Below are 23,234 nucleotides of genomic sequence, written 5' to 3'. Positions count from 1 at the left end.
ATTTCCTATATTAGAAACAAACTAACAAAGGAAGTAATTTGAGACACTGCAGTAGTAGGAGTTAACATGATAACAGTTTATTTTCTTATATGCAATGTGCAGCATCATAAAACTGCAGAGAGATGCCTGTCAAATCTGAGAAATAAATGTCACAGCCACATTAAACAAATATGATAAAACATTAGGATATTGAAAACAACGAAATGCTGCTTCTAGTCATTAATCTATCATTTAAATTATTACAATATTTAAAAGTTCACAAACATACAGTTACACATTTTCACTGGTGTTAACTTCTAATAAATACACTGTGGATTTGGATTCTTTTCTATTTTTTGTAGCAGATGACAACATAATTATGTGTGGAAGTTGTCTAGGAAATAAGTAAGAGGCTAGTATGTATACTATTCAATAAATGCTATTACTAACATCAGAAATAATTATCTCCTGAAATTAATTTTATCCCCTTCTGCATATGTTAGCACATAAAAGTACACTTCTCTGTTTTGAGTTAAATTATCTAGCAATAGTACTGACGATATTCGCTTTTAAGTTACCTTTCAGCTCATTCTGTTTATATTTGAAATCCTTATGTAAAATCCTTTGAAACAGCTTCTATAAAATTGGGAGCAGACATGAGTATTGTAAATGTGCAAATGATGGCAAAAAGGGTAAACGCAACCAGGCATAATCTGTCTACGACAGCAGCTGCAAACTTCCACTCACTGCAGATCTCTTCACCCTCATCTTGCTTCCTGAAGCGCATTGCAATGAACTGAACTTCCTCCAGTATCTTCACAATCACTGGGATGGTATCCATCAAAGCTTTCTTTTGAACATGCTCATTATCTTCTGGCAAGGGGCAAGTAATCTTTCCGCTCTTGCTACCTAGATCATTGTTCTGGGGGCAGCATGGATTTTCCATTGTGTGGTAGCTATAAATCATGCTGCCATTGCTGGGCTGGTGCCCAGGTAGGACATTCATCTCTGTATTTTTCACGCTTGGATGGTGCTTAGAATAGCTATATTTGCAGGAGAGCGGCTTTATATTTTCCCCAGGTTTTTTCATACGTAAAAACCAAGCACACCAGTTCAGCAGAATGACACGGACCTGAAAGAAAGTGAACATTGTATAAGGAAAGGGAAATTTTGTGAATTTTAGCAGTTTTTGAAACATTTAGTCACCATTACAGTCAGTCTGTATGTGCTACTAGAAGGACTGCCTGCTTCACCAGCTATCTGCTTTCAGATGTAGTGGTTTTGGGTCTGGCTTCTTCCTGAGATAGACCTTTTATGGATATATCTTGAGCAAACAGATGTTCAGTGTCCACTTAGGGTGCGAAGCATAAGGGATGTGAAATTTTACATTACAAAACAGTTCTTGAAGTCCTATATTTTGCAAACAATCCTGGACCTCTGCAAATGAGCACAGTGCACAAAGCTGGCTGCATTCTTTGCCATCCACTTCTCAGATAGTGTGGAAGGAGCAACACTTACAGACCTGAGGAACAAAGGTTTGGATTCTGCTGAAAAAACTCCACAACAGATTAATGGCTGTTTTTAGCATACTCCCCAACTCCTGTTGTTTAAATTTAAAAAACAACCTTGTTTTTTCGCTTGAGAAATCTAAATAGTCTTGTGAAGAGTTCTGCCACATAATACAGAAGGCTTTTTTTTCTGAAGAATAACAGCAAATCAATTAAACTGGGCACTTCAAAATCTGAATGCTGATGTGAGCTGATATTGTCTGGTGTACAGTTTTTTTGAGCACTCTCAAAAGTGCTCAAAAGCGCTTGAAGTGTGGAGTATACATTTCTTGTCAAGACCATCAGATGAGCCAACCACAGAGTATGTAGCGTTTTCCCTTGTTAATTGGTCTTCAGACATCTTGCCTCAAACATAAGCCCACTATAATTCTGTGGTTAACATCAATTGCTGCCAAAGAATGCAAACTAAATCAGTAGATCCTGTAACTGTTAAGTCATTCAAGCAGTATGTGTACATGCATACTGCCTGCAAGGTGCTTGCGAGAGTCACTCCAGAAAGGCAGAAGGCCTCTTCAGTGACTTTGTCGTGGCTGGAAGTCAGCCTTCTGTTCAGGAAAGAACAGAAGCAACTGCTTGTTTAATGAAGACTAGGACTCCCTCTGTGACTCTGCTTCAGTTGCTTCAGCCTTGCAGAAATCATCACCCCCTTTTGCCTCTATGGTTGTTTCAGATACAAGTTGAGCTGTGTTTGCACAGTGCAGATGCAGGGATGGGGAAACTGCAGCTAACACTTTGAGCTGCAACTATAATGACAAGCACAATTTCAGAAAAGAGAAGGCATTAATTACCACAAGTGGGAATTACAATAATAAAGAGCAAAAGCAATGGCTACTGGAAGATGTTTACACAGCTTTAAAATTCTACAGTGAGAGTTCTTCTGGTTTGCAGACTCACGCCATTTTCTGTGAGCCTTTCTGCTTCCCCCCTGCTAATGAATCATTTATTCTTCATCCTCAAAGGCTATTTCCTGTTTCCAATTATTCTGCTTTTCTTGAGGGCTTTAAATCTTTCATTATTTCCTACATGGTCACCAAAGATAAAGAGAAAACTGTAATGCAGCAGCTTAAAAATCCATATTGGATTTAATTAAACTTAATTACAGTGTCATCTGACATCTTATGGACACAAGATGAAACATCATGGAGCAAAATAAGGTGTTAATTGCTAACAATATTTTAACAGTGTTAGTGGCAAGGGAAAGAGCAAGAAATTCATTGTCCAGAAGCATTAACTGTCAAAATACTGGGCTAGGCAAACTTTCTTACTCAAAAATGTTAAGATGTCTGTTAGCTCTGGAAGATGTAAGGTGCAAAACCTTTACTCTATAGGAACGTTACTTTTCCTTTCAAGATGAAGTGCTTACTCCTTTGGGGAATTAAATTTATAAGTACAGCCAAGTCTATTTCCTATAGAAAAAATAAATATGAGCAAGTAAGCAAAATAGCCTTTAAATTTACTGGAACTTCCAAATTCCGTATTTCCTTGAGAACACAGACATTCAGGCATCAGCCATCTCTTGCCGTGCCGATTAATTCAGGAGTCAGATGCAGCACCGGGGTTGTCAGAAAACAGCCAGAGTAGGATGAATATACATTCTCACTTGCATTTTGGGTTTCTGTGAAGGAAGGACACAGGCAAGGCCACCTCAAAGGTAAACAGCCTATCACTGTTGTGACCACCAGGGTCCTCCCCTAAGCACGACACTGTTCGGCCTTAGATCTATTCTCAGTTCCAATCACAGAAAATCCAGAACTTTGGTCTCCAGCTACATACACCTCTTGTGAGGAGTGAAGGTAAGCACCTGCGCTAATTATGCCTGCTGGTTCAATGGCATCAGCTGGTCCAGATACAAGTATATACAAAGAAAAAACTGAAACTCAATGAACCTGATTTAAGTGCAGCAAAGAGCCGGAGAGCTCTTGCCTTTTCCCGCAGCCCCCTTCCTGCTCTCTGTGCTTGGTCTTCCTGTTTTTCTCATGTACAGTGCAGTATTTTGGTTGTCAGCAGAGGCACAGCGATGGAGCTGTAACTCATGCCTGATATTATCTACTCTCAAAGTGCTAATTAGCTGGACTGTCATTAGTGCTCTGCTCCACAGTGAGTGGAGTACCAAGTAGATGGCAGCTCCCACTTCTCAACAGAGTAACTAAGAAATACCATGTCTGAATGCTGTGGATTTAAGCTCCTCTCTAGGAAAAAAGTTGGCTATATTAAGCTGTCAAAGATTAATAGAGAAGAGGGCAAAATTATCATCTGTGAAGTAAGGGAAGAAGCAAGAACCTACAGAAAGGCTAAATGCTAACACTCCTACCTCCTACCTTTTCTGATCCAAAGGCCAAACAGAGATCTTGGGAGATGAGAGACAAGCAGGGAAACAAAACTGCTCAATTGGGAAAAGTTTATAAATGAGGTGTGTAGGTAATGCAGTCAAACTCTCTAGTTTTGGAGTTGCTCCCACACAAACCTAGTGACTTTCCCTGACACTTTCCCCAAATGCTAATTGCATTTGAACAGGAAGTAAAAATAATCCTGTAACAACATCCAGTCAGTGGAGAATAATTGGATGGTAGGGATATCTGCTGAGACCAGAACTGCAGAGAAAAAATTCAGGTAAGCTATTTCCTATTTTCTGCAGATAGTTATCTCAAATTCCTGTATTTTATTAAGCAAAAGTCTGTAAGGATGTCTCTAAACTAAAAATGTAATCTGCCCTGAACTAGGTTCACAGGAAAAAATAAAAATGGAAAATGTGCTGTGAATCCAAATGACTGAGCCATGGTATTTTATTGTGGAGGAATAGCATCGCTTCTGTGGTGTCAAACTCTTCCCTACAAATTTGGCATTTACCTTTTTTCTCTTGAGATCCCACAGCCCTGTCAGCTTTCCTGGTCTACAGCTTTCACAGCCTATCATTTGATCTTCCTTATAGTTCCTTCCAGAGATTTTACTTCACAACTGTGGTGGTGTTCTTTGTTTTGTTTGTTTTGTTTGTTTGTTTTTGTGTTTTTTTTTAATGTATGACAGTTCAGCAGTCAGGGCACTGAGTCAGGTTCCTCAGGAGTGAGAACTCATTGCACTCTGTCTTCTCAGCCAACTGACAGTGGACCTCAGCTTTGTGACAAAAACCCAGAGTACACATCCAGGTCTTTTTTCTCTGTAGTTTTATCTTCGCGTTCTTTGATCCTGATGTTGACAAACGCAGACCAAAAGGTAGTCCCAAAACTTAGCAGCAGGTCAGTAGTGGGTAAACAAGTCCCAGACAATGTACCTCAAGACACAGGTCTAGACCCACATTCTCCCATTCTTCTCACTTGTAAGCTAAATAGGTATTGGACTTCCTTTTTTATTTTTTTATTTTGCTCTGATGCTGCAGTTTATTTTTAGAGAAGCTAAATTAGAAAGCATTTCTGTTCTCAGGCTGACACTGGTAATCATGTGACGTTTAACATCATGTCAGGATAACTGTCTAGCGTGACAACTGTGGCAAATGAGATACTACAGGATGCTGTAGAAACAGACACATTTGTGAAACCAGGATATGCAGATGACTATTTGTATCTGCTTATGCCTTCATTGCTTTTCTTTTTTTAACAGCAAAGCATATCCTGCTTATTCTAAACCTATTCTTAGTAAATAGAGAGAAAAAAAAATTGTTTTAACTTGAAAATATAAAGTAAATACATTCCCCTGAAAGGCATCTGGGAGAGGTGCCAGACCTCACTGGGATAACAGAGTTTTCTGCTGTAGAGAAAAGAGTGTCCACATGTTAATTGCACTAAGAAGTGATCAGATGGAAGCAGACAAAATTGATTTTCCACCCAGACCATTGGATGTAGCCTCAGCAAATGGCAGTTTCTGAATAAGTGATGTCAGTGCAGTCAGACTGAGCCCAACAGTGTTGCCTTTCTGTTTCTGCTGATGGTGCAACAGGAACCAGCTCCAAGCTGTGAGAACCATAGCTGGGTTCAGTATTCAGCACAAAAGCACTGGAGTTCCTGGTTTTCTGGCATCTCTGGGCGTCAGCCCATAACTGGGACATTTGTAAGACAGGATAAGCAAATCAGCTTCCCCTCCTTCCTTTCTTCTGGGGATATCACAGCTCTGCCATTAAATACAAAGCATAATGCTGTGCCCTTTTCTTTAAGGGAACAGAGCGGACAAACTGCCCAACAGAGTCTAGTAAATGTTTGTGCAGTGTCTGCTGGATAAGAAATCAAAGGTTTTGCTCACAGGGTCAGCCCTTGCAAGCAGGTGCAGAGAAAGATTACTCTGCCATGGCTCAACCTACCCCTGTTTAAAGGTTTAAATAGAAAACTCAAACAACTGTGCTGTTTCTAAGGGAAATCCAAATTTATTATGTTTGTTCTCTCTCTCTAATATCAAGCATAACTGTGTAAAACATACTGCCCATAGTTGTCGTTTGAGATTAATGGGGAACAACATCTGTCCCTTGTCAGTTTGCCATAACATTCAGGTTTTTTCATCAAATGATGTTGAATATTTACTACGAAATCTACTCACCCATCTGGGCATCTTTCCTGCTTGTGGGTCATGATGGTGAAACTGCAGAACCAGCACCGTTACAACCACAGACAGACCAACAATGACCATGATGCTAGCGAAATACTGAGCTGCATGTAAAAGGAGGATTTGGTCAGGAGAGGAGAAAAGCAAAAGGCAAATAACATTCCTTGACCTTGAGCTACATTTAAGAAGTGCTGAATCTCATCCGAACATCCTCTTCTCTGATATTCCACACTGGTGTCAGTGGACCCCCAGAAAGTGTGGTTGTGGCACCACTTTCTGCTCCCTCACCTCGTTGCTGCCCACAAGGGTGGACTACTCAGCACCCTCCTCAGTCCTTAAGGCTACCCCCTCTTGGTTTCTATGAGCTCTCCACGATACAATACATTTCACAGCTGAATTAGCAGGATGCTCCTGTGGGTGATGTGAATTGAGGGGTCTCTGTTGCATCTACTTATCAGAGAACAGAGCCAATAGCCAGGCAGAAGCACAGCAAACCATGAACTCAGGCTTGAGAGGAGCTGGCTGAACTGACTCCAGCATGCCCCATACCACAGAAACATAGAAGTGCTGATATCACTGGTCTAATTACTGTTATAAAATACTAAATGCTGCAGTAAATTCCATGCATTTTAGTGCCTTCAATAAGACTTCCAAGCCTGAAATGTTCAATTTAGAAGGGCTTTGGTTTGTATTTTTTATAGAACCTCATAAAATTACATACTTTGTTGAATCTGAAAAGAACTTTGTATTACCTGACGTTCCTAAGATACCAGGCAATGATTAGCAAATGAATTCACAGTTTTAACTTTGTATGCAGTAAACTTGGGAACTGAGGTCAGAAAATTGCTAAGGATATCAGCTAGTAAGCAGGGAAAACAGTTCTTTCAGGAACAGACTGGGAACTGTGGCACTCCCTGTAGGCTGCAGTCTCCTCTCACCCTACCCTAGGCCCACACAAGCAGGAATTAGTGAACTCTATTCCTGGGTCCTCACTGAATTTGCTGAGCACTGCCACAGAAAAATAGAGATGCTCTCCCACGATATGCAGCACATGAAAAAAGCAGTGTCATAGCAACTGAGCCACAGTCCACCCACTAGACATTTTTTCCCCCAGTATTTTAGGGTCCATCCATAAGCATACAGCAGTTATGCACTTAGGGCTTTGAAGCCACTGGTCTCAGAAAGTCCTGCTCCCATGTGTGTCTCTTGGTGGAGATAAATGTGAATACAATTTCACAAAGAGAAGCTCATCCTCTTTCATTTATACAGCAGAAGGAAAATGTTCAGCATCTCTCACTAAGCATCTTTCTGTATTCTTCTTAAGAGTTCCTGGTTGCTAAGATCTTCCCTCACACATAGAGGTCACTCTGGAGGCTTTAACAAATCACCTCACCGATTGCAGTGTCAGCTCTCAGATTAAGAAAAAGCAATCCCAGATCAGAGTGCATCTGAAAGAGTATGGGATGTGGCAGTGCAGGCCAGCTGCTCTGAGGCACACCGGGGAAGTTTCTGACCCAGTGTAAAAGGCAGCTGGCTTGCTTATACTCTCTGCCCTGGACAGCTGCCACAGGCCAGGAGAAGGGACCAGATCTGTGTTTTCAGTCCCTTGGTGTACCTGATGTATACAGTGACATTTCACAGGAATACCAAGGTCTGCTCTGGACACCACTAGATGCTCTTCATGTGATTTCAAAGCTGTTCTCTTTAGCAGTTGTGTGTGAAGAGTTGTTCCAGACTCTCAGTTGATCCCTCTCAAACATGAAGTATGTGCTCTTCTACAGCTGATTTTCTTCCTTTTGCCAAAGGAGACATGATGTAACATGCTACCTGGACAGCTGTTTTAACATCTGCAGTTGTCAACCTCTGACTCATCACTGTCAGAAGAAGATCAGGTGCTGCTGTCATAGCAGATACAGATCTCATACAGCCACAGAGACCCAGAAGCTCTTCAAAAAATCAGTGACAACTACTTGATCCTGCAGACATACTCTGACATTGCCTAAATCAAAATAATGGCACTGACTTGCAGTTCAGAAATAGAGGAGCTTCCAGCACCTTTTATGGACCTTTAGTGACATTATCCTATGTCAGAGATGCAACGTGATTTATTCTAGAAGTTATTTGTAAGATCTGCTGCTTGAGTGGAACCGGATAAACTTTACGGGCTGATTAGGAACAGGGTAAATAAAACCCTGAGGGGAGATATGATTCCAGATGGATGCTTTGCTTTGTTGATTTTATCACTGAACACTGACTGAGAAGGCAGTACATTATCCAGATTTATTAAAACAGCTAATCATAGGAAAAGCAGAGCTTTTCCTTTGTGACCAACTGCAGTGTTGCTGGTACTGTGGAATACTGGGGGATGAAGGTGAGTGTCATAATCAGGTATTTACAATGGTGAGGCTGGGTGCCTCCCACTGCTATTCTTTCTTTGCTGGAAGCATCAGTTTTTGCATCTGACATTCTGGACTGTTTCAGAGCTGGTCTAAGTCATTTCAATCATTTAGTGCTGAGGGCTTCTGGTAAACGCTCATGAAATGACAGAAATGACCCAGTACATTCTCAGTATGAGATATATTGTTCCCTCTGAAAATGCTCCAGGTTCATGAACTGAATCTGCGGAGGGTGCAGGAAACCTCAGATCCCAGCATAAGGAATTCCAGCTATCCTTTTCTCCCATGGCAGGAAGTAGGACTCATGCTGGGCAGACACCATCACAGTCTGCAGCAGGTAATGGTTGCTCATAGGCAGACTTGCTGGGATACACTGTGCATTCCATTAGCTCTCACCAGCAGCAAAAAGCAAAGAACATTGCCACAGTCCAGCTGGTTTTTCACAAACATAAAATGCCTTTAAAGGCAGAGAATTCAGGGTTAGATCTCATGTTTATTTCTTGGTTATGGTAACTGCAGGGGTCATGGAGCAGTATTTTCAATCTCTTCTCCTCCCCACATGCTATTGAAGTATAGGACCAGATGTTTGAGAAATAAAACTCTTCTTTTCTCTGTTTTAAATAAAGTGCATACAAGATATTTAACTTTGGGAAAAACACCAAAGATCACTGTAAAGAACTGCTGCCTTGTATTGGATGGAAGATGCTGAGAGAAGGCCTGCCATCAGCAAAGCTCCTGTCAGGACCATGAAAGGGAGGGGAGAAAAACACTCAAAAAAAACTGAAAAGACACAGAGAAAAATGAAACGGCAGTGGCTGAGGACATACAGGCAGATGACAGAAACTGCAATAGATTAATCTCATTTTCTCTCTCTAGTCAGAACTACTAATGTCTTATGCTCATAGCTTAAAACAATCTGTAACTCCTGGAGGTGGCAAAAGCACCACACTGCTTCCTTGTCTTAGCAATTTGCCATCTCGTTTCCTGTATGACTAACTGCAAGAAATCACCCCAAGCATCTGCTGCAAACGTACTTACTCACAGCTCATGACCTTCATTTGTATCGAAATAACATTGGCACGATAATGAACAGTGAGGAGGGGAGAAGACTGAAAACAAATCAGTGTAGTAGGGCCCTGAGCAGCAAATTAAGTTTTGTGGATTTAGAATAAGCAAGCAGATGAAGGAGACAGAGGAAAATGCAGTAATGTTACCTAGATTTAAGCTAACTTGAGTTTTTTGTGCAGCATTTGATAAGTCCAGCCAAGATGTCATGCATCATGTAGATACTGACCATAGGAAATGACCATTCCCTATATTCACCCCCCGCCCCCAAACACCGTCCACTTTCAACCACTCTCTCTGCACAGGTTTTGGGTGTTACACACTTTCTGCAACACGATTCCTATTCTGGAGAGAGCTGCAAAGAAAAAATCGTAGAATCGCAGAACAATTAAGGCTGGAAAAAAGCAGCAAGATCATCTAATTTAACCATCAGCACATCCTCACCGTGCCCATTGAGCACATCCCTCAGTGCCACATCCACACGGTTCTTGAACACTTCCAGGGACAGTGACTCCACCACCTCCATGGGCAGCCCATGCCAGTGTAGCACCATTCTTTCTGAGAAGAAATGTTTCCTAATATTCTTCTGAGGTTTGCAGTGTTTTGGAGATATTGAAGAAAAAAATCTGAAATTACTGAGGACTTCTGTTAAGAGGATGCCATGAATTCCCAGAGATGAAAAGTCTTCATGGGAAGAAATAAACCGTCTGACTGGTTTCAGAAGGCTGAATGTTTCATTTGGGAATTTGGCTTTTAAGCAATCTAATCTGACTTCTGCAGAGTGCTGGGCTGGAAGAGAGCAGCCAGATCACAGCTTACGGCAGCTTTGGTCTCAAGCTGAAGCCATCCCCTAGCTGCTTTTCTGCAGGACTGTACTTCTCTGCCACCTGGGGTCTGACCTCAAAGACTGGTGGTTTTCTGTGAGCTTTGTACCGACAGGAGAGTAAGCAGCCAGATGAGCAAGAAGTGGGACACCAGCACAGTAAAACAGAGGTGGGTGCCAAGTGGATGTAGACAGGTGAAGAAGATACTTTCTGAAGTAGGTGATTGATGTGGTGATGGAAGAAGTCAGCATCACAGAGGAAGAGGGAAGAGGGTTGCTTTCAAGTGGGAAATACAACTTAATGAAGCAAGCCAGAGATATGGAGACTGTAAGCAGAGAGTTGTAATGCTTTTTAAAAAGAAGAATGAAGGCATATGTCTATTGCCTTAAGAAGAAATCTGATCCTCAGATACGGTCATAAAAATGGATTTGATTATCCAGCCCTATTAGCCTGCATATGATTGCCTTTATAGAATTTTAAAAACAAACAATTAAACAAAACAACAAAAAAAAAGAACAGAGAAACATCACTAACAGTTTACATCTGAAAGCCTCAAAAGTAGTTCTCAAGGAAATTACTTAATCCTTGAGTTTCAGTGGACAGGTCCTGACTTTGTATGAAAGTTTTAATTGAAATAAGAGTATTTGCTTAATTTTGACTTCGTCACTGAACTGGAAAATCAGCACAGTGTGATGCACATCCATGTAGATATCCCTTCTTATATAATGCGCTAGGCTAGATGCCATGATCCTGAGTGGAAAGGGCTGGAAGATGCATGAAATTCACTTGAGATTGCTGGCTTTTATCATGCGAGACACATCTGTGCACAACTGCATAGGTTTTTAGAAGCAGAAAGAGCAGTTGTCATACCTGAGCAGTACTCCACAGGCTTCAGGATTTAAGCCAGTGACCAGTGCACTCAGGCAGTAATTTCACGTGTGCATCACATCTGGAGTTCTCTGCATTTATTTATATATTCCTTCCTCAAGTAATGAAATCCTGCTCTCTACATAACTAGATTCTTTATAAAATATTTTTAGAGAGAAATTATAAGCAAGTCAAAGCATGTGTGCAGCCAGACACACTGCCTATGAGGAATGATGAAGCTATAACAGGGAGGGTAAGTTTAGGACACAGCTACTGATGTATAGTGATGGCCTGAAAGTTTTTTAAGGAGCTACAATCCAGAGCTTTTAGTGCCAGGAGGGTGCTCCAGGATGCAGAATTGAAACAAGCCTTGTGCATACAATCGACTTGTGTTGGACTCTGGCCAAACCACTGTTTGTAGACGCCATGGGACTTGGTTGCTCTTAATCCAAAACGCTAAGCTGGTTTCTGTTGCTATGGGTAGTTTTTTTAAAAAGAAACAGAGGCGCCCTCACTCTGGTTCCCAGAGTTGGCATCACAGATGAATTTGGAGAAAAGCAGTGTGCAAGCATTGAATGATCTTGGTGACTTACTTGGCACACACACATGCTGCTGAAAACTGGGTTTTGGAAATAGCTTTTGCCCCTAAACATGGAGGCTACTGTGGAGAAGGATGGAAGCAGTTCTGCATGCGAGCCCCAGAGACAGCCAGGAAAGAGCAGAGTCCCAATGTCATCAGCCACCTACGAAGCTGGAACACTTCTGTCAGAGAAAGGGACTGTCTTGTGGAAAAGAAAGCTCCAGCACACCTCACTCAGCAGTGCAGTGGAGCATCAGGGTCCAGATGTTGGAAGCTGCTAACCAGCCTGCTGCTGATTTCTAGCTCAAATTTTGTCACCTGCTCTTTGCAGAAAAGAAGTCAGCTTGTTTTTAATGTGCATTAACACAGCATTTAGTGAACTGTTTAGAAATGTGAGTCCACTGTGAGGGGAAGCTGCAAATGATGGATTAAGAGAGCCCCTGGGCAGCTTTACAAACTGACAGAGAATGCAAAAGGACACACCAAGGAAGCAGAGGGACGCTTTGCAGAGAGGCAGAAATAAGCAAGTATCTTGCCCTTGTGATTTTTTAGGCTGAGTGGTGCTTTGTTTATTCTAAGTGTAAACTGAGGACAAGGTAATATGGCCTCAGCTAAAAAGAGTCATTATATAATTTCCACATTTCCTTGCAAATAGTCCAGACCCGAGAAGTGAGTTATTTTCTAGGTGTCAAATTAGAGCAGCATTTCTTTTTCTCAACAGAGGCACTCCAAACAGCATCCGCAAGAATTTCTGACATTACTACCTCTTCTTAGTTAGCTAGTTAAAGCTGAGGTCAAACAATGGAGAAAAGTAAGATGTAAAGCATTTTTCAGTCAAATGTTTTCACACTAGTGAAAGTCAGAAGCATTCAGCTATGTCCAGGTAGCATTAGAAGCAAGGTTTTTACAAAAAACAAAATGTAAGAATACAATGCAGATTTTCCAAGGTGTGTGAGGTCATCTTTTCAGAGCATGTCACCTACATGCATGAAGAACAGAAGAACAGCAACAGTAACTTTTCTGCGGATTAGCAGTGGATTTTTTTTCTTCAAGATCAAATTACTTGCAACCATTTTAAGCATTCTCTGAGTTCTCGGTTCCTGCAACTTGACACTAACTATTATGATTCTCCAGGAATTGACCAAACTGTCCAAGCATCCCCCTTTTCCTCCCAATCAATCCAAGAGGGCTTTTAGGCAAACCAAAGACAACAGTGAAGAAACATGATCATTATGTGGTAAATACAATTTAGCAACTAAATGTCCCAATTATTACCTACTACAAGACCACTGTGGAGAGGTTGGGCATTGTTGGAGTGGGGATAGGATTTTCTGATCTCAGGATCATGCTATGTAACTCAGCCCAGCTCAGTACCTGCTGAATAAAGGGTATTTGGGTACAGAAGCCAGAAGGGTGAACAGTCTTTCCCTGTTTGTTTGGAGTCGAGCTAGGAGTTAGGAGCAGGGCTTTAAACCTGGAACACTATGGAACAGAGGAACCCAAACTTCATTTGAGAAGTCACAGAATGAAAATGATGCAGAGTGGCCAGAATATGAAAGATCTCAGGAATGGTGAAACAACTTGGAAGGTCTCACCTCCATAGTATGTAAACAAATGCATGAAGGGAAACAGATTGCGCCAGAGAAAGCTCAGAAGGGTAAAGCAACACATGAAAACAGTGAGGGCTTACAGGATAGAAGCCTTCAAGTGCAATAAAAGCTCCCACCATTACTCAGAGAAATAAGGAAATGCATCAGAAGACCAGCATGGAACCCATGATGGTGCTTCAGTGCAAAAGGTCAACATACCTTGCAGGGCAGGGAGCAAGGACAGGCTACAAAGGCAAGATCTGTAATCACTATTTAGGCATTCACAGCTGGTGCTAGGAAAGCTAAAGCTAAGCAGCTGAGACTGACAAGGGAGTTAAGAACATCAGGAAGACTTTCTACCATTACACAAGCAGTAGAAAACTGAACTATGTCAGCAAACCACTGGGCTCAGTAAGGCCCCCTGAGGAGGGGTTGCATGGCCATAGCTTTCAGGCTGGAGCTCTGGGGTACCTGACAACACCATTTCAGGCTGGAGCTCTGGGGTACCTGACAACACCATGTTCCCTTCAGGAAAGGGATGGCAAGGAGAGGTTCCTCACAGCAGTGTCTAGTTAGACGGTGAGAGCAGGCATAAACTGAAACAAGATGCTCAGACTTCTTCCTCCTGAGTGCAGCTGCACAGTGGAATAGGTTGCCCAGAGAGGTGGCTGAGTCATCTCTGTCCTTGGAGGCTCCAAGACACAACTAGAAAATCCTCAGCAGCCTCATCTAACCCCAGATTTGAATGTGCTCCAAGCAAGGCCTGGGCTAGAAACATCACAAAGTCCTTTCCAATCTGAATCGTCCTGTCACCCCATGAAATAAGAAGCTTCCATTGCATGGGAACGGTAGTCTTTGAGAGCATCGTGCTTGAGAGCACTCCAGGATGTCAAGGTTAATTTTCTTTTGGGCTGTAACAAGGAAGCATCAGATAACTGTAGACATGAGACTGGTTTAGGAGTCCCTTATCTGGATATCTGAAGTCAGTCTCCAGGGTCTTACAAAACACTTATATGCTAGGATTATTCTTTTACTATATTCCACAATACAAAATTTGTCTAATGTACAGACGAAAGAAACAGACTGTGTTTGACTGATATGACAACTTTAAGAGGTGCATTTCAAATACATTTGAAGTGCTCTAACTATTTAGGTATTTTTTAAAAACTTATAGTAATATATACTTCCAACGACGCTTATTTGGTATACTAGTTGTGAGAAGAGACTTCTTTATCATCTCCTTGACTTTGTGCTCTAAAAGGGATAAACAGATGTGAGTGATCCTAATAATTGAGACAACATTCACAAGGAGCAAGGGACTTGACCAAATAGGTTACCCCACCACCATTACCACCATCCCTCACCCCCTATCAGTATGTGATGCTCGCTATATCTACGCTGGATTACGTAGTAATTAGTCCGTTGTTCTAGTACCTAAATCCATAGTAATACATAAATTTCTATAGGTTTTTTTTTCCTTATACATCTTATTTTCTCTAGTAGGGAATTGTATCAGTAGAAACTGATCTAGTTAAAGCTAGTGCACGGAGCATATACAAGTCTATGCTTTCACTATCTCTCAATGTCTTCTACCTACCTTTGTGGAGTCCTAGGTATACATACAGACAAGGGTTTTGTTAGTTATTTTGGAAGCTCCTGTGTGACTCAGTGGCTAGAATCTCACTCGGTAAGATTTCCATGTTATTTGGAAGCTTTCAGGAACTCTTGCCGGTAGGTGTCACTACCCTTACTGTTTCATTGTCACCTTCCTTCCCCACAGGTAGGTCTGCGTTTTTTCTCATGAAGTTAAATATTAAGATGTCTGAGTAAATGTTCTTTTGCTCTTTTTACGATACAATTTGTGCTAGGCTTTAATTTTACAATGATGAAGTGCATCTTCTGTCAGCACCAAGATATATTGTTGGATATTTTATTTATTTCAGTTGCCTGGAATGTGTACTTTAATCATGATTTGCATGCATATATTGACCTTAGCTCAAGAGATGATGTTTTAACATTTTCTGAGTTTTCCTGTGGTGTTCATAATTCTTTATTTTATGAACCAAAACAGGTTTGTTTTCCCTACCCTGCTGAGGTCTGGAAATGATGCTTTACCCAGTTTCCACTGGGAAAATTGAGGCTTCATGAGCTCAAGATAGAGGGATTATCCTATGAAAAAAAAAATAATGATGACTGTATGGCCCACCCAAACTGATCTCATGACAGAAATGACTCAAATGGCCACGTGGCATGTCTTGTTACCTGGGTCTTGCAGAAAAGCACAGTTCCAGCCTCATTTTCTCCCTTTTAAAGGCTTATCTAAATTTTGCAAAAGGAGGACCAGGAAACGCAGGACTGCACTACACAGCTTACTTGTTCCAGAGAAAGAGACAACTACTGGCTGCTTTGCCCATCCCCATGGGATTACTAACAGTAACTTCTCCTTTGGCAGATGCCAGTATTAACTCAGGCCCTGCCCATGAATGCATGTGGATGCAACAGAAAGGCAACATACAAACCTGTGCCTTTAATGATCACAAACTGCTACCCAGCCTTCTGCCTCTCCCATTCAGTTGAGCTTTCACAACTCTGCTGGGTTTCTGCATCTTCAAGCCAACAGAGATGGAGGCACCTGAATCTGCTGGCAGGCTGACCAGCTTCAGTGTCTTCCCTTCTGCCTCTGCTTCTCAAAGGGCAGCTTCAGGGGGTTCACCTGGCAGAGGCTGGAGTCTTTGCCATGCATGGCCCACTGGATCCTAGTCTGAGAGCTCCTTCTACCCCTGTCATGCTGCTAGTGACCAAGCAGTTGGTGGAGAAAGGTACAAGACACAGAGGCAACTTTCCCTCCCTGTTGCTTCTGTCACACTCAACCTCAGAAATAACACACTGTCAAGACCACTGTTCTCATTTTTTGTGCTAAAGTTCATAACGTTCAGTCAGTGTCTTACTGTGCCAGCTCATTGATAGGATGGTCCCATAACAAAAAAGCAACCTCTCCTTTCATTTCAATTCACCTTATAGAACAACAGTGAATCCCTCACCTGCCTTGTTATTTGACACTTCAGAAAGAAGAAATTCATGAAAAAAATTATTAAATCCCTCTGTCATTCTTGCATGACCTTGTGAAAATCATTTAATCCTTCATAGCTTCTCAACTCCTTTGGATTTCTTGTATTGTCTTCATAGTTATTTAACACTGGCCAGAAAGAGAATTGACTAGACAGTTCCTGGTTTGGATTTTACAAGGCTATTTCTAGCTTTAGAGATTTTTAAGCCAGTCATAACAACTGTTTTGTTCACAGTATAGGCTGTGCATTCCTAAAAGCATTTCCCCCAAAGTATGAGCTCCCATAAGTTTTGTCATTGTATTCACTTCTGTAGCTGTCGGTTGAATCTTGCTCTTCAGACAGTGATGGGAATTTCTTGAGTGATTTGTGCAAGACTCACCACTCTGCTCTCATCTTCATCCCTTGGTAGGGACAAACTCCACTGTGACAGCATGGTGATTTAACACACTGTTTATTTCAAAAGAACAACATGCAGTTGCACTAATGTGAGTTCTTTGTATAGCTTGGAGGGGATGACCACCAGCAGAAACTGAGGCTTCAGTGTTGTTTAAAGGCTCAAGAGATATATTTTCCAACTCTCTGTGGATCCATTTATGGTAGCAGGACTCTCCAATGCACTGTGCGTTAAAACTTTTTATATTTATGCAAAAACATGTTAACTTGCTTCCAGTAGTACAATAAAAAATCATCAACAATATATAACAGAATGGGGGGCAGGTGATGTGGAAGAGGAAAAACTTATCTTCAGACAGCATCAAAAACATCTTCAAAAGCTTTCTGTGGGCATAGCTTCATCCAGAGAGCTGTCAAAGTAACTCAGTGAACCCAGATTCAGTGAACTCAGAGCCAAGTCTGAGTATTATTCTGCGATCCCAGTTGTTCCCATGCACTGGTTGTGCTGTCCTTTGTGCTTTGCCTGCCCAAACCTCCAAGCTACACTGATTTGGTGTCCCTTTAATTATTACAATTACCAGCTCATCTGATATTTCCAAAGTCACTTTGTATCCCTCATGCAAGTTTTTTTCTGCATCTACACAAACAGTAAAGCCCAGAGGTCTACTCCTAACATTGCTCAAATGCAAAACTATTTATTAAGAGTCAAAGCTCCAACAGGCTTTGAACAACTCTTGAGAAACATTGTACTTTTTGCACAGAGCAAAGAAAATCAACCTACCTATTAGTGGGACTGAATCAGAAGTTGCAGGCATGATCTCAGCCACAAGCAGCATGAATACAGTCAGGGAAAGCAGAACAGTGATACCTGCAGGGAATGAACATGGAGAGGAAATATCAGGAACATGATTGCTGCAGCTTCTCCTCTGATGTCTTTGCTGTTAAATATAACCTAGTCCTCATCTACAACTAAGCCAAATCCATGAATTCACGCTTGTCAGGGCAGGTGAGAACTTCTACCAACTGAGAGCATCTTTGGATATGTCTCTATCTGTTCTCTTTCCACTTTTCAGTTGCACCCAAACCTTTGCTTCTCTCAAAGTAAGGGAGTTTCTTTGCTCCTCAGTGAAATGGAACCTGCAGAATTGATAAAATACACTGTTCTTGCAAAGCAGAGAACACACAAAACCCGGACAACTGCTCAAGATGAGGAGACTTGTTTTGACTGTTACATGTTACATAACACCCTCCGTAGAGCTGCAGCTTGTTACAAAAGTAGCTCTGTGTTATTTTGTTCTCTCTGGAAAGGCTGCCCTGTGCTGAGAAATTGCCTTCCATTTCATGTGTTAGCATGAATATTACACCCTCTTTTTGTGCTTTAGCTCAAACAGTTCTTCTCCTTGCCTGCACCCTATTTTTCACAGTCAGCAGTCACATCCCTCATAGCCCATGTTTTGCTTCTTGAAAGACTGGCTGTTCAGTGCTCTGGTGTTTCCACTAATCATGTACATTTGGTACTATTTCAATATCTCTGTCCTGATCAGATTTGTGCACAACTGATTCTAAAAGTCTCACCTGGGTCATTCTCATATATTTCCAACTTTCTCTTGGAAGCACCCCTCCTGTCTATACTGATACACATGACAGTAAATATTATTTAGCTCTTCCTTGACTGTCATTACTTTGCATTCATGGGGAACTCGTAGCTTGGAGGTTTGAGAGTTGCACTTGTAAGGTGAAAATTCAATGCCCAGTCGCTTCTCAAGATCCTTCACTCTCTGTTTCTTACTATGTCCTAACTGAAAAAGGGACTTAATCAGCTGTGAAATGCACTGAGATGTGCTAAGGAACAGAATGACAGAGGAGATGGAGAACTACCACTGCTTCCTCTGCCAGTGACAAGTTCTGCTTCATCCCAGGGAGAATCCAAAGTTTTTAGAACTGTATGTGTGAATGCCATACAGAAACTCTTACTCCTGTTTCTGCAACAAGTGCTTCTGTTGCTCCTCCAGGGAAATCTTCATTAAGAACCATGAGGTATTATTTGCCATTTTTGTGGGAAGTACATAAGAAATAAGTGAAATCTTTAGCAATTACCTAAAGAAATCTTCTCTCCTGAATCAGCAGGCAAAAGGAAAACAAGCAGTGCCAAGCCAGATATGAGAACACAGGGAATCAATAGGTTCAAGCCATAGTAGAGAGTGCGTCGGCGCATGGTGATGGTGTACGTCACATCTGGATATGGTTCTTTACAGCATTCATAGTACAACTCATTCCTCTTTCCTGGGACACCTGCAGAGAGGGAGATCAGAGTAGTGGGCAGCGGCGCAGGACTGCTCAGCATCCCCTTGGAAGGGGCCAAGTCCTGATGGCTTATAAGCATTGGCATTTTTGCCCAGATGGCCTCTCACTGGCACTGAAAGGACCTCCAGAGATCCTCTAGCCTACTGCTCTGCCACCAGCAGATCCAACCCCTGCTACCACCCTATTGCTCCTGTGTTTTCCCTCTTAGGCTTAAGGCAAGTAGAGGGATGAGGAAAAAGAAACAAGGTATCTCCTGTACTGGCTTCAAACTGCTGCTTTCCTCACAGAGGAGCTAGTGTGGGGTGGAGGCCAGCTGGCTCTACCTCCAGGCAACCAAGGCTCAAATTGTCAACTTGTCTGGCTCCTACAGCTGTCTGCTGAAAGGAGAAAGTATGGAGAAAAGAAATACCTAAATCAGCTACAAGGCAAAAGTCATTTTCTAACACTTGTAGCCAATAATGCACATATGCTTGAATAGATTTAATGAGACCAGGGACAACATGTCTCAGCTCAATGCCGTTTTAAAGCTGAAATAAATCATAACAGGGTTAAATCAGCCAAGGCTGACTCTTAAGAACTTAGTGTCTTCAGAAACATCTGAATTGACAGTGCAAGCTGCCTGCTGTTCCTAATCCACCTTCTGTGTTTTCTAGCATTTACTTTCATACTTTCTGCGTCATTAGAACCTGGCTCAGCTAAAGGAGCTCATCCGGTCCAGTTCAAAACCAGTCTCAGCAACCCAGCCTCCAAAAGGGAAAATGTGCAAACAGAGGCCAAAGGCTAGTCTAATACAAAGATGACTTCTGCCTTCCTGCACTTAGAGAATGATGGCTAACTTTTGATGTCGTGCACACTAGCCCATGCATCAGATAGGACAAATGTCACCAGTTCAGATTTTCCAAAGTAGTCAGATCAATCTTATATTCTGTCATGTAGTAAAGTTAAGATACATTGTTATACAACATAGCTGTACTGTAGGCTTAGCAATGCTGACCTAGTTGCAGTAGACTGTCCAAGAGGCTGTATGGCAGGGACTGCAGCAGGACATGTGTCATGGGCAGCTGGCAGAGCTTAGCACCTTGCATGTTTCATGCCACCACTGCTTACTTCTTTTTTTGTGTTACTGTACACATGACAGAAGGTACTGTGATGTGTAAATGTTGACAGGAGAACAGCAAGTCTCCATAAAGGGTACGGCGGGGAGTTGCCTGAGGTATTACCTAACACTTTCACCAAATGAGCTAATTAAGGACCAGTTCTGTCCAAAGGCAAGTAAAACACAGGCCAATTTATTAACCAGATAGGCAAATTTATTGGACAGAAGTGCCTACTGTAATGAAGCACTGGCAAGTTAGAAATGCTCTGGAATGAACTGACTTTAGGAGGACTTTCCTATGGAGTCCTTCAGCACTCCTGAATACTGATTATGTTTCTTAATTTTTTCTCAGATGCCCTGAATGGCATATTCAGCTGCTCTGGGTAAGTTATTTCCTTGGTCAAATATCTGGATTAGAAAATAAAACGGCTGCAAGTTATTATTAAAGTTGTCTAAACTCTGTCCATTTCCATAGCATGACTTCTGATTTACACCTACTTAAATGAGTTCAAAATAACTCACTAGGAGCTAGCTATGAATAACTAATTCTGGACACAGGTTCCTCTTTTAAAAATGCAAGTACATCCTGAAACACAGAACAGGAGACATACTATGCTGCAGTTATTTGCAGATATTACAAACTGCTAGACTCTTTGATGGTTTTCAGGGTGAACAGGATTAATCTCTGTAAAAGCTAATTCCAGTTTTGCTGAAATACTGTTTTTTACACCAATCAATTCTTGACTGATGTGTTTGAGTAGATGTGACAGTAGCGTTCAGTGTGTCTACATAAGACACATCTAAGTGCAGTTCTGACAAACTGCTCAGATGCATCAGCACCACTAGATTTCATTTATGCACTTAGATTTAGGCAGTTGCTTCAGAACACAGTGTTTTCAGGCACATTTCAAAGAATGCACTTGAAAAGTTGTTTCTCACCCATGATATTTTCTTCTTTTTTCATGCTGCCTTTTACATGAAAACTTTTCATATCTGTATTTCAAATGTCTTGATAGAATTAATAATTTCTATATATTTGGGTTCTGCCTTTGAAAATTAGAGGCAAGTCAATTTACCCACTAAATCCCACTCTCCATTTGAGATGTAGTTGGAAATATCAGCCTCAAGCATCTGCAGGTCAATCAGCCAACCGCTGTGAGTCCAAGAGCCAAACTTCAAATCACACTTCTGCACATCAAAAGGGAACCAGCGGACATCAATGTAACATGTGCTCTTCAAAATGCCTGTGGATAAAAATCAACCAGAATCAAATGTGTGCAGGGTTCACCTCCACCCCTAACTTTTAAATTGACTGTGAGCAACTTTCCCTTCCAAAACTTTGTATGACATAGTCATGGTGTAATGAAACAGGAAGCACAGGTGGAAGATGCCAGCATAAATGCAATATCATCCCCTCCCAGGACACTGGTGAAGATCCCTCCCTTCTTCACTGCATCCTTGAGGTAGGTTGTCCAGAACGCAGTAGCCACATGAGAACTGCTCTCCCTGTCTCTTGGGCTGGTTGGTCCATGGTCCACACCCAGATTTTACTCTGGATGTGTCTAATCCACTGTCTTTATTTCATTTTAAGTAATGGAAGATGTTAGGATTTGTTGCATACTGTTGCATACCATAAAGCTACTGTGTAATTTCACTTTATTTATGTATTTATTTATTTATTCTTATTCAGCTGACAGAAGAGATTAAGCTAGGGATTGCTCCAAAATTTATTCTTGGGACCCCAAGCTGCAGTTGCAGGATTTTCCCAGCTGTCCAGGAGAACAGAGAGTGTAGAGCAGGGGGAAGATGATCTATCTACACAGACCACATCACCAGCAGCTGGTAGCAAAGCAGAGGTCATCCCTACAAACCTTCACCTCTGCAGGCCTGAGGCTATACAGCTATCACTTTAGCTCTCCAACTTCCCTGAGCTGGCCAGCTCAAAGGCACTGTGTGATGGAGAAGCAGCTTCTGATTCAATAGAAAGTTATCTCCAATGCCTCACCAAGATGACCCGCTTGCAGTAATTGTTTCTGTGTGCTCCATAAAATACCAGCTAATGTGAATCCTAGCTCTGAGTCACCTAACCAATTTGGTGTTTTGCTGTAGGTGCTCAAGTTGTGCCTTTTGAAGATAAAATCTTCCAAACTGAGATGTTTCAGTTTCTTTCCGTTGCTGCAAAAGCTGGGGGCATTGTGGCTTAATCATGTGGTATGTGCATTTCCCTGCACAAATACTGATGCTCCGTAGCAGCTGGATTCCCTCCATTTGCTCTGTTACCTTCTGGTAGATCTGCCTCCCACTGTCACGGCTATTTTTGGGTGGGTTACATTGGATGTTTTCTCACAGCTTCTCCTGAATCTTGGCTCTGCTACCTTCTTTCACAACAGACAGCTGTCCCCTCCTCGTCCTCTCTCTCTCTGCTCCTCCACTGAGCCATGTCCAGAAGAGCTTGTTTCTCTAATGGAGAGCATCAGTGAGCACAGCCTGCTCGCAGAGTCACGGGAAATAAAACTTTAATGAAGCCCTGAAAACACCATCTTTTTGCCTCAACTGCGTTTTCCAACGTCCTGATTAATCTAGCTGCTTCTGTGAGTGCTTGTTGCATTAAGTAGGCTGATTATCAACATTTGCCTTCTAAAATGGATTGGGCAAAGCCATTTAGCAGCAGTTAAAACTCCTCTAAGAAATTATTTTCTATGCTTTTCATGAGACATTTCCTTTGCTCCATATTCTCTCTTTTCTACTTCCAATTCTTCACCATGGAGTTTGTAGCTCACTGCAGATGTACTCTGCATGTGCGGTATACCTTCCGCTCTCTTAGTTGAAAATAAACTAGCAGAGTACCAAATCAGCCTATAAAGGCACATTCTCTATCGCCTACCCGTACAGAAACAAAAAAGATGGAGAGGGCTCTGTTCTGGTGCATGGCTGATTTTATTCCTGTCAACTGTTGCTGTCTGGAGAGCAACCATTCC

The 23,234-nt window shown here is 41.8% G+C and overlaps 1 protein-coding gene across 3 annotated transcripts in view; it reads right to left on the bottom strand.

Annotated features, from left to right (window-relative positions):
- The window catches only part of LOC110390224 (neuronal acetylcholine receptor subunit alpha-7-like), a 40,889-nt gene continuing 17,740 nt past the window's right edge, over nucleotides 86–23,234 (bottom strand). For all 3 annotated transcript variants that reach the window (XM_021381461.1, XM_021381459.1, XM_021381460.1), the window contains 5 exons: nucleotides 21,333–21,500; nucleotides 18,954–19,148; nucleotides 17,638–17,724; nucleotides 6,069–6,178; nucleotides 86–1,111 (listed from right to left, as the gene is read on the bottom strand). In XM_021381461.1, the coding sequence (XP_021237136.1) occupies nucleotides 590–1,111; nucleotides 6,069–6,178; nucleotides 17,638–17,724; nucleotides 18,954–19,148; nucleotides 21,333–21,500 (1,082 nt within the window). In that variant the 3' untranslated portion in view covers nucleotides 86–589. The remainder of the gene's footprint in view (nucleotides 1,112–6,068; nucleotides 6,179–17,637; nucleotides 17,725–18,953; nucleotides 19,149–21,332; nucleotides 21,501–23,234) is intronic.

Source organism: Numida meleagris, chromosome Z (assembly GCF_002078875.1).
Source record: "Numida meleagris isolate 19003 breed g44 Domestic line chromosome Z, NumMel1.0, whole genome shotgun sequence".
NCBI lineage: Eukaryota > Metazoa > Chordata > Aves > Galliformes > Numididae > Numida > Numida meleagris.
Note: the sequence above shows the minus strand (reverse complement) of the source record. Positions and strands in the feature narration are given on the sequence as shown.